Genomic DNA, 11792 nt, shown 5'->3' with positions numbered 1-11792 from the left:
GGAGTTCCTAGGTGCTGTTTGGACACACAGGACAATGCAAAGCCCTGTGAACACACCTGGGCAGAGGTGGGGAGCCACAATCACACACAGGCCTGTGATGCCTGTGAGACCTGGTGTCTGGCAAGTCAGGACTCAGATTTCCTTTCTCGATTTGAGTGGGGCCTATTCCCACGGGTATGAAGCGAGCAGGGTGAAGGCAGGGGCAGCTCTTGGCTGAAACAGGGGACAAGTGATAACAAGACAACAAATTGGTATCTGGTAATAGCTTTGTGTATCCTGGGGATGGAGGTGTGAAGGTAAATGGGAAATGTGGATTCTTTCAGTTGAGGATAGGCAAGAGCTTCCAGTACCTGCTTACCAGGCCTGGCTTCACCCAGAGAGGAGGCAGTAATGGCCATCCTCCCTCATCCAGGTGAGGGCAACGTGTGGTGATGGTCTGACCTCAGGGATAACTTTGAACCTCACAAATACCTTTACTCTGTGGAGAGGAAGAGAAAAAGAGACGCCTGAAATTTGGGCAGATCATTCAGCTCTCTCCCAGGGCTTATTTACGGCTGCCAACAGGGATGCTATTAGCTGAACCAACACTTTATTTATAGGGAAATTCAGTTCCCCCTCCTCCCTCACAAATGAAACCCACCCACCAGGTGTCCTTTCCACCTCCCCACTGCCTCTTCCTCTCAAAAGTTGGGGAGGGGACTTCCAGCCAAGAGGCCTCTCCTCCCTGCAGTTGAAGACAGTTACGTAATCCCGATTGTGAAATACTAGAAAGGCCAGGCTTGACGCACTCCGCCCCCCCCCCCATCTCCCCCAACTAACGGCCCAGATTGGGGTGGGGGTGTCCCAAGCTGACACTACTAACGCAGTACAGCTCTGGGCATGGAGTTTTAGGGGACGCTATTCCTATTCCCCTGACCCCCTCCTGGGGCGATAGGGTCCCGGGGAGCCGTGGGCACGGGGAAGTCACGCGGTCACGCCGGGCCTTCCGGGGGGGCGCGGGGAACGGCCCTTCGGGCCACCTGTTGCGGCGCGCGCGGCGGGTGGTGGAGGCGCACCTGGCGCCGGCCGGCCCGCAGCTGAGCCGGGTCCGCTCGGCCCGCGCCTCGGGCTTCCGCAGGTCAGCTGACCTCCAGGGCGGAACTAAAAGCCGCCCGCGCCGCAGCCGCCGCCACGCTCTGTGCTCCCAGCTCTGCGCTTGGGTCGTGCGCCCCGTCGCCATGGCCGGGCTCATGGTCAGTGGAACGCAAGTAAGTCCGCCCCGTCCACGCCTACGCCTGGGTGCAGTAGGTCCGGGGAGGGGGCCCCGAGGTTAAGCAGGGCTCCCGGCTCCACCTCAGGGCTGCAGCAGGTGGGAAGTCTGTCCCCTGCCCAGGCCTACCCTAGGTTGGTGAGGAGGGACCCCCCCCATTTTGAGCCTGGCACACCCCTTGGCTGTGGGGGGAGGGAGAAGGCCACCCCACGTCGCCTGCACCTCCCTCTGCCCTTAGCGCTCACTGACCAGGGCCAGCTGGATTCGGGAGAGTGGTCAGTGACCACAGCCCACCGTATTTTTCGGGGCCCACAAAAATTTTCATTTCTTTAATCAGAAGCAAAAAGAGAACTCCGATCAAAGAAAAACTTTTTACTATATCGTCTTTATAGCAATGCAGTTGTAAAATACAGGCTTACCTTTTGGGGGGCATTTACTGAGCTTTGCAGATGTTGCATTTTCTATAAGTTGAAGGCAAGACCCTCCACCAGCAGGACTGGCTTTATTGTGATACTTGCTTTACTGTGCTGGTCTGGAGCCCAATCCGGCATATCTCCTAGGTGTGCCTGGATACATCTTAGTTTTAGTTTTTTAGTAATGGAGGAAGGAGTTCAGGAAGGCAAAAGTGCCTCAGCCCGCCCCCAAAGACAGTGACGTCAAGAAGCATCCTGGCAGGCGCTAGGGTGAGGGTCCACTGCAGACTGGCTCGGGCTTCTCCCATAGGCCCCTCATCCAGGGCAGGCAAAGGCTGCAGCCCTCCCATCCTCTTGAAGAGGTGTCTTTGGGAAACATCAACTCCCCAGTTTAAACCGTGGGCGATACAGCAGCTTCCCTTGCTTCACCTGTAGTGAAGCCTCAGGTGTTCTTTATCATTGCTGGAGGGACGGGCTAAGCCACTCTAGGACCAGGTGACTTACTTGCTGGAAAAGTCAGGTCTCTCTGTTTAACCTCTGCTGAAGCCAGCCCTCTTCCCACCTTCCCGCACACCCAAGGAGAAATAGTTGCAAGGTTTTGGAACTCTCCCATTGGATTGCCTAAGGCAGGTAGTGTCAGAAATAATTAGATTTTGAGATTACTTTAGGCTAAAGGGAATGTTTTTCCCTTCGCAGAGTTCAGAAGTGAGCAGGCCAGGAAGGTACCAGCCTGGTGGAGAGGTTAAAAATGATGGTCTTATTGGCCCTGGCCTGGTGGTTCAGTTGGTTGGAGCATTGTCCTGTACACCCATAATGTTGCGGGTTCAATTCCCTGCCAGGGCACATACCTAGCTTGTGGGTACTGGAGGCAACTGATCTACATTTCTCCCATCAATGTTTTTCTCTCTCTCCCTTCCTCTTTCTCTAAAAAAATCAACAAAGAAACATATCCTTGGGTGAGGATTTAAAAAAAAAAAAGGATGGGGCTTAAACCCTAAGTCTCTGCATTTCAAATCCAGCATTCTCTGGGGGTAGCTTCTTGGAGGACTGGACAATGGGGCTGACTTCCCCATGCCTCCTTTTTGCTTCCTCCATTTCCCAAACTTGATTTTCTCCATTCCCCTGCCTTTAGCCCACCCCACACAGCCTAAGGACACTCACTGACCTGTGGGTGAGGCATTTTTGAGCCCCTGCCAGGGGAGGAGCTGGCAAATGCCCCTGGGGCATTACATGTCCTAAAACCTAAAGACCCGAACCCCAAGTGGCAGCCTGAGGTGAGGGTCTTTTTAGCATTCTCCCCCCTTCAGTTCCTGATGACAGCCATCCTAAAATAGCACCTTAAGTGTGTCACATGGTATTTCTCAAACTTTGTTATATCCTTAAAGGGGGGGGGGGGAGGGTGGGGAGGACTTTCATGAACCCACAGTGTTAATATTGTTTTTATCACAACATTGCTTAAATATACAAATAGTAAAACCAGACATAACTCTTTCTAAGCTCATATTTAGAGTCCTATAAACTCCAAATAAAGGGGTGGTTTAAGTATAAAGACACCAACCATAACACCAATAAAATTAAAATAACTTAATGAGATGGATGATATTGTTCTGCTGAAACTGGGTCATTGCTTTCAACCCCTCTGTGGACTGACTGCCATTGCCATGGTTTTTAGGAGTTCCATAGGCCTCAACTTCAAACACTTGGAGATGTAGTTCTTCCACTTTCTATTTATTTATTTAAAATATATTCATATTGATTTTAGAGAGGAAGGGAGAGGGAGAGATAGAAACATCAACGATGAGAGAGAATCATTGATGGGCTGCTTCCTGCATGCCCTACACTGGGCATTGAGCCCACAACCCAGGCATATGCCCTGACTGGGAATCGAACTGTGACCTCCTGGTTCATAGGTTGCTGCTCAACCACTGAGCCACACTGGCCAGGTTCCTTCCACTTTCTCTATAAAAACTTTCATTCAACATGGATATGACTTCAGTAGGCTGGAATGAATCATTCATATTCAGCATAAAGTTCTCAATCTTCTTTTTCCACCAGTTTATGACAAAGTAGTAGCATCTATACAATGGTAGACATAGGGATATTGGTCTAATTCAACTCTTTATCCAGTGGCCACTAGGTGCTGAGTTTTAAAGATGTTATCTCATTCCTATAGTATAAGTAAAATGAGGGTAATATGTGACTTGGGGCTGTTTCATGAGGATTGAATAGATAATAGCCAGGTGGTAGGCAGTTAATAAATGTTAGTTGTTACATTATTTTTAACACCTTTGGAGGCAGTTAGTGTATGACTAGTTTACGGAAGAGGAAACAGACTCTTCTGTGACTCATCCAAGATAATATGGCTGGTAATTAGCAGCAGAGGGACTTGAACTCATGCCCAGGGCTGTTTCTACTCTGACAGCTTCCAGTGGTGCAAATTTATTTATTTTTATTATTTAAAACTTTCTTTTACAGTTGACATTCAATATTTTATATTAGTTTCAGATGTACAGTATAGTGGTTAGACAGTTATACAATTTACAAAGATATTCTCTGGTAGTACCCACTTGGCACCATACATAGTTATTATAATACTAGAGGCCCGATGCACGAAATTTGTGCAAGGGGCTCAGCCCTTGCAGCCCTGGCTTCGTCCAGAAGGTCGTCTGGAACAGGGGTCCTCAAACTTTTTAAACAGGGGGCCAGTTCAGTGTCCCTCAGACCGTTGGAGGGCCGGACTATAGTTTAAAAAAAAAACTATGAACAAATTCCTATGCACACAGCGGCGGCAAAAACACCCAGCGGGCCGGATAAATGTTTTCAGCGGGCCGAAAGTGGCCCGCGGGCCGTAGTTTGAGGACCCCTGGACTCTGGAAGGTCGTATGGCTGTTCGGTCTAATTAGCATATTAGCTCTTTATTATATAGGATTACTGACTATATTCCCTATATTGAACTTTACATCCCCAATGACTATTTTGTAACTACCAATTTGTACTTCTTAATCCCTTCACCCTTTCACCCACCTCCCCAAACCCCTCCCCTCTGGCAGCCATCAGTTTGTTCTCTGTATCTATATGTCTGTTTCTGTTTTGTTTATTCATTTATTTTCTTCTTTTGATTCCACATATAAGGGAAATCATATGGTATTTGTCTTTCTCTGACTTTTTCACTTAGCATACCGCCCTCTAGGTTCATCCATGTTGTTGCAAATGTTGGGAATGTAAATTAGTACAGCAGCTATGGAAAACAGTATGGAGGTCCCTCAAAAAATGAAAAATGGAACTGTCTTATGATCCAGGAATTCCACTTCTGGGTATATATCTGAAGAAACTCAAAACATTAATTTGAAAAAATATATGAACCACTATATTCACTGTGTTATTTTACAATAGCCATCATATGGAAGCAACCCAAGTGCCATAGACGAATGGATAAAAAGCTGTGGCACATACTACAATGGATTATTGCTTCCATAATAAAGAATGAAATCTTAACCATTTGCAACTTTTTGAAATTTTATGCCCAACAGACATCAGAATAATAAATCCAGGGATATTGGTTTAATTCAACTCTTTATCCAGTGGCCACTAGGTGCTGAGTACATGGATGGACCAGTACTGCAAATTTAAAATAAAAGATCCCTCACTCCTGGCTGGGGACAGGTATATAAAACCTTCTCTGTGTGACTATGGGCAAACTCACCATCTCCAGAACTGTCCTGGAAGCCAGAAAATTACTAATTTTCTGCAACCCTTTAGAGAGGCTGTGTATATATGTGGGGATCCTGCCAAGACAATCTTGTCTTTCTTTCTGGTATTTCTCTCTGTAGGGAACTTTAACTTGATATGTTTTAATTTCCCTGATAATGGTGTCCCTTTATGCTATCATTTCACACAGGGTAGATGTGGGGCGTGGTTACGGTGTTTTGGCCAGGTTCAAGCCTCAGACTAATGAAAGGACAGGGTCCTCTCATTGCCACGTGCAAGTCCCAGCTGGAGGGCAGGGTCCTCCCAGCACAATTATAGCCAACGGCTGTGGTTGTAAGCTTGAATCTATGGTCCAAACACGTAGCCCCATGTGCCTTGTGATAGAGTTCAGGTGCATGTAGTTGAGTGAGGTTGGAACTCACGAGAATGCTGTAAACAACGTGATCACGCCCCTGCTTTGCCTCGTGGCATCTGCTATAAAATAAAGACACTGGCTTGTGGGCGCTGTCGTCTCCTCATCAGGGAGGCAGCGTCCCACCGAGACCCAGCTATTATTCTCTTGTCTGTCTTTCCTTAATCCTTTCACCCCCCCCCCCCCACTCAGTTTACCTTTGGCCGCAACAGGTAGAAGTTTTGGGGTACAAACTATATAAGGTGGCAAATTAAAAGTATAAAACTTGGTTCCTCAGTTTAGTCTAAATCAAGATAATTGACTTAATGCAATGACTTCTCATTTTAGATATACCCTTTTGTGACATTTAAGATTAATCTCTACGTTCCTTGTTTGCTGAAGAAGCTAACGATTTTTGGTCTGGCTCTTCTGACCTGTGTCTTACATTAGGTGGGTGTGTGCTCCAAGAAGCTTCATGACATCCTGAGAGGTAATGTTTTCTGCTGAGAAGCATTTCTTAAACTGTATCTTAGGAGTGTCGGTTGCAGTGCCTGACAATGGCTACTGCTTTTAAGCTTGTTCCAGCTGATTTGAACCTTTCAACATGGTTGGTTTAACTCGCATCTCTAAAAGCTTCCAGTTTACCTGAGGGTGGCTTGTCAAGTTGGTTTTCCTATTAACTTCTGGAGACTTGGTCTTTGTCACTGTAGAATGGGAGCAAGTTGTGCTTTGTTTAATTTTCTTCGGATGTTGTGCTGTTAAGACCATGCAATAAAACCAGCTGTTATGAAAGTCTTGTCAGACACATTGTGAATGATTCAAATGCTTTGTGGTGATAGCTCTCCTTAGTGTTGCTGTTTCGTCTGAAAGGAAATCCTACTGAGGAAAAAGGGGAGCAAATATCCATTTCTTTTCCTAGCGTCTGACACTCTTCTGGGGCCTTCAACATGCTGTCATGAGGTAGTTCTTGACCTTTTAGTTAGGAAGACTCAATTTGAAGTCAAAACATATGACAGATGTGCCATTGACATTTGTTGATGAAGAAAAGCCACATGTGGATTTGTAAGAACTCCATGGCCAAGTTGGAAGTCCTTATTCCTGGTGCAGGACATGGTCCAGGCTCTATCACTAAGGAGCTCTATTATACTGGGCAGGTGTCTGGAGTCTTAGTTTCCCTGTTTAAAACATGAGGGGTTTTGACAAACCAGGTCCCTACCAGATTTACTCCTTGGTGGGTCTATGAGAAAAGAGCTCAGTTTCTACATCTAATTGTCAGCTTCTCTGCCATATATATATCAGAGGTCTTGAATGATGATGATATGTACAAGATGGTAGTGCATGCCAGGGTGAACGGGATGGGTTTTATGGTGAGCACCATGGGCCTGGGGATCAATGTGAACTTATAGAACAGGCTGCTGATCGAGTGGACATCCGGAGGGAAATTGAAGTCTGTAGATTGATTGACCTTTATTATTATTTTTTGATTGAGCTTTATATCCCTAGTCTCTCCTTGCTGCATGAGTTCCATCTTGGCTCGGAAGCTGAAGTTAATTTATTACACAAGGAATTCTGAAGAAAGATGAGTCCCATGTAGAAAGAGGAGAGCTTGCTAGATGGAACTCAGAACACTTTATTTTTTTTTAGCCTGTATTTTCCCGAGTCAAAAGTATTTTATTAGAGTCAACTAGTTTTCTGTCCCTTCTCCCTACTTTCTCTCTTCCAGGAATGAAGTTACTGAAGGAGTGTGAATACAGGATATTGTATTGTCAGCAGTTTGTACTCATTGGATAGGAGAGGATGGAGAGATGACTTGAAACATTGAGGGTGCTAGGGTGAAGTGTGATTTGTGTTAGGTTCAGCCATAGGAAAGTGCTGTTTTTGTAGTTCTAAAATGATTGAATATTAGTAATTCATATGGTTAAACCTAATATCTGAGATGTCCACCATATTTTTGTTTCCCCATTAGGAATCATAACCCCCTGGGGAATCTCTTACTCATTCCAAGATATTGTTGTCTGTATGCGTAGAAGACTGTATTTGTGGGGCAGGAGGTGGGAGAAGGATCAAGGTTATAGCTGTGTGATGGGCCAGACTTTCTACCTGGCAGAATTCTACCTGGAGTCCTCTAGGGAAACATCATGTATCGTGACTCACTGGCCAACTCTGACCTACAGGCTTGTTTTATGGTTTTTGGAATGATTTGCCAAACCTGCCCTCGGAGTGCTATCTGTAAAAATGGGTTCAAAAACCGGGTGGTTGGAGCAGTGAGAAACCCTCTGACCTTGTCATAGTCAGAAGTTTTAGGGTCAGATTTTACTCCAGCTTTTTAATATTTGGGTACACACTAGATTAATAATATAAATAAAGCAATGCCTCGGGGCACAGCTCTGCAAGCAGAGAGGTGGTGATGGCAAGAGGCTCCTTGGAGTCATTGCCCTGTTGCCTTTGAATCAGCTTTGTTCAGAGCGAGGCGGACATTTGATACACAGTGGTAATAAGATGGGATTGGCGGTCTGGGAAGGTTTGCTTGTCCAACCCTATTTGTTCAGCACCATGCAGGTTGAATACTGGTAAGTGCATCTGCTGTATCTTTATGAGGTAATGTGCATAACAGGGTACTTGGGGCGGGGGGGGGGGGAGGCAGTGGAGGAGGAGAGCCAGAGGGGCAGCTGTTGGAAAGGCCCCTGAACGAGAGGCTGATTGCTGTGATTATATCGCCATGCTCTGACATTGGGTTTTTTTTTGTTTTTTTTTTGGACATCTGAATCCGGCCAATTTTAGTCCAATTTCCATTGTGCCGGGATTCGTCTTCATCATGCTAAGTGTACCAGGAAAGGGGGAGCTGTTGGCAGGAGTCCCCTGCAGCCCCCAAAGCTGATCTGATCAGAAAAAACAGCCACAGATATGGCATTCTGTGAGTGTGTGTGTGTGTGTGTGTGTGTGTGTGTGTGTGGAGCTTGCCTTTAAAGTTGCGGAAGCAATCATCGGATCAATGACTCAGGGCTGTGAGCAGCTGGGCGATTTCCGTTTGCCACAGTGTTTCTGTTCCATTTAACTTCCAGGTGTCCTACATAGGCCAGGACTGCAGAGAAATTCCAGAGCACCTCGGCAGGGACTGTGGACATTTCGCCAAGAGGCTTGATCTGAGCTTTAACCTTCTGAGGTATGTAACTTTCACAAGATGCAGACCAGGCCTGGGAGACCCAGTCCCCCTGGTAACAGCTTGCAGGTAAGTGACCCGTTCTAGCTCTGCATAGGGTGCAGGGATCTGAGACGCGTGGACTCGCACCCCATAGGTTTGACTCTACTTTGAATGATTCCTCCGGCCGGCCTCCTTGTGCCACTGAAGAAGCAGTGAGCATAGGCATCGTCCTTCTCACCTGAGTTCTTAGGAAAGTTTCACTTTGTTCTTTTCCTTTCTCACTGAGACTCGTGCAGACAAGGTAGAATACTGTTGGGGGAGGAATGAGATGGAGCCAGCAAGTGTTTTGAGGGTGTTTAGGAATGCTCTCTGGACAGTTCCCAAATCACAGGGTGTATGTGTGTGTTTTCTTTCTTTGCCTTTTTATGAATTGGAACCTTAAATATTTGTGATGATGATTTCTCCCAGATGGTATTTCAAAGTAATTCAAATGCAATTGGCATGGGGTGGGTGGGAGGGAACACTTGAACAACTGTTCCAGTCTTGGCAAAAGGTAAGTGTGATCTTCTGTATTATTCCAATGGAGAATAGTTATTTAATTTCTTCCTAAAGAGTTTTAAATTGCGACTGGTTTGGGGGCATGAAGTAGGAGCTACTTGGAAAGCAGGTACCAGTGGGATCAATGAGCAGGGGTCAGGGAGGTGGTTTTTCTGAGGCAGCTGGTCCCACCCAGGGCGTTTCCCCTAGGTGCTGTCCTCTTGAGAACGGTGCTATCCTTGAATGGAACCAACTGTCTTGGGGTAGAAGGATTGATGAGCCCGAATCCCACCCCAGGGCTCAAGCACTTTCCTCCTTCCACGCCTTGGAGTTTCTCTCTCGCAACTTCTGAGTCAGGGCACTTGGGAATGAAGAATTTGAGAGAAAATGGACAAAACTCAGGGCATTAAGGCACCAGTGGGTAGAGGTGTGCCAGCAGGGCTTCTTTGGAAGGTCATCAGGAGCACGTGACCATAAGGTGCCTCATCTTCAGGGAAGGGGCGCCCGGAGGGTTGTGTAAAGAGCGGGTACTGTGCGCATTCTCTCCTTGACTCCCAAACGGTTTGCATGCTTCTGGGGAGATGTGGAAACTGAAAAGTTGCAAAGTAATGCATAGTGATGAGAGGATGCTAGACAAATGCTGACTCTTAAGAAATTAAGGATGTCGTTTGATCCCAATGCCCAAGGAAAGGATGGAGTACATAGCCTGGTTGGACTAGCCTTAGACACGTGCGCCCCTTAAACAGCTCCCCAGCATGGACGGAGGAAAAGGGCTCTCTTGCTGGGGCATCGGAAGGAAGAACTGTGACTGGCCTCCAGGGGCTCAGGCTGCGGCTGCCTTGCTCTCGAGAGCCCGGATGTGGGTTTGAGGAGGCTGGGCCCCATGAGGAGGGAGTGTGTCAGCGGGCACAGGTCATGGGACCGGGCTGTCAGGTCTGAGGAAACAGAGGCGCCTTTGTCACTCTTGGGGGGCCCTCTTCCTTTGGCAGAGAAGGGGCTGGACCCTGGGAAGGGTGGTGTGTGTGTGTGTGTGTGTGTGTGTGGTGAGTGGGGTTGGTGGTGAGATGGGGCTCTTGGCCTTGAGGGGCTGTAAGGATTAATCAGAGGAAATGATGGGTCCTGAAGGCAGGAAAATTTAGTGAGAGGAAGGCCAGTAAAATAGGTTCAGAAGGAGAGAAGTTGTGATTTTTATTTTTAGAGGAGAGACGTTTCCATAGTGTTGAGTTTGAGGATCTTATCACATGTGGTCAGGAGCCTATTCTTGTCGGTGTTGTGGTCAGTGTGTGAATGGCACGCTGGGTTCTGGCTGGGTCAGGGCAGAGATGAGCAAAGGAAGAGCGAGGTCTAAGGCTTGGGAAGGGTTCATACTGAGACTTGGTTAAGCTGGAGGGAGTTGCAGACCAGAATGGACCATAGTGAATAAAAGCAATCCCCACTGGGCTGGATTGGACGTGGGAAGGATTGAGATCGGATCCTCTTTGACCGTCTTGTTTCCCTAATAGCAGGGTGAGGGGAGGTAGCACTGTCTCTCTTGGGTGTGAGAGGAAGATATGAGTGTATTTGGGCACTGGTGTCTCTTTGCCTTTTCAACTACATAGAAATTAAAGATGTTTTAGATGCTTAACTAATTCTTCTTAAAAAAAAGAAAGAGGGGAGAGAATACAGAGAAGGGAAGAGAAAGATGGTCATAAACTTACCTTCTACATAAGTAGGTAGGTAATAGAGGATCCAAGCTCACCAGGCTGCAGGGATCATCATATCCAAGTGAAATATTGGGAATTCCCATCCCACGTTCTGTGAAACGTTTCTCCCTAGCCCTCCATACTGTTTCCACGAGACTTGGGAGAGCTTATCTCCTGGTCAGTTTGCCCTGTACCCCGGTTCCCCACATTCCCTGCTCTAACCATCACTGCTCTGTTGTCTGCTATTCACCCTCTTGGCAGCTTGTCTGGCCCCACTCAGGACACTCCCTTCATTTCTCCAAAGCCCAACAATACAATATTACTATGTATTACTGACAGTTGGAGGAGTACTGGTGAAGGGGGAGGTGGCCGTTGGAGCACACAGCAGCAGACAAGTTTGGGATGGCGTTGTTCCTGCAAATCCCTGGCTATGCCTCTCATTAAGTCAGGCTCTCGGCATGTGACCAGGTGCGTCTCTCTCCCAGCCCCGTTCTCTCCTTTTCATGTCACTCACCCTCTTCCCAGAGCTGTAAACACAGCATTCTTCACTTTGTTATATACAGAAACATTACCCCTGCCCCTTTGAGAACATCTCTGCAGGTTTCCTTTTCACACCCAGAGAGTCCTGTCAGGGCACTGCCTTAAGCAGAGCATTATCCCCAGTACAAAA

The 11792-nt window shown here is 47.2% G+C and overlaps 1 protein-coding gene across 1 annotated transcript in view; it reads left to right on the top strand.

The window, feature by feature from the left end:
* The first annotated feature begins 1172 nt into the window (after positions 1 to 1172).
* The window catches only part of LRMDA (leucine rich melanocyte differentiation associated), a 979651-nt gene continuing 969031 nt past the window's right edge, over positions 1173 to 11792 (top strand). Inside the window, 2 exon segments of the mRNA XM_023755143.1 lie at positions 1173 to 1247; positions 8824 to 8924. Coding sequence (XP_023610911.1) covers positions 1218 to 1247; positions 8824 to 8924 — 131 coding nt within the window. The 5' untranslated portion in view covers positions 1173 to 1217.

The sequence above is a fragment of the Myotis lucifugus genome, unplaced genomic scaffold (assembly GCF_000147115.1).
Source record: "Myotis lucifugus unplaced genomic scaffold, Myoluc2.0 scaffold_69, whole genome shotgun sequence".
Taxonomy (NCBI): domain Eukaryota; kingdom Metazoa; phylum Chordata; class Mammalia; order Chiroptera; family Vespertilionidae; genus Myotis; species Myotis lucifugus.
The sequence above is the reverse complement of the archived record's forward strand: the minus strand, read 5'-3'. Positions and strand labels throughout refer to the sequence as shown.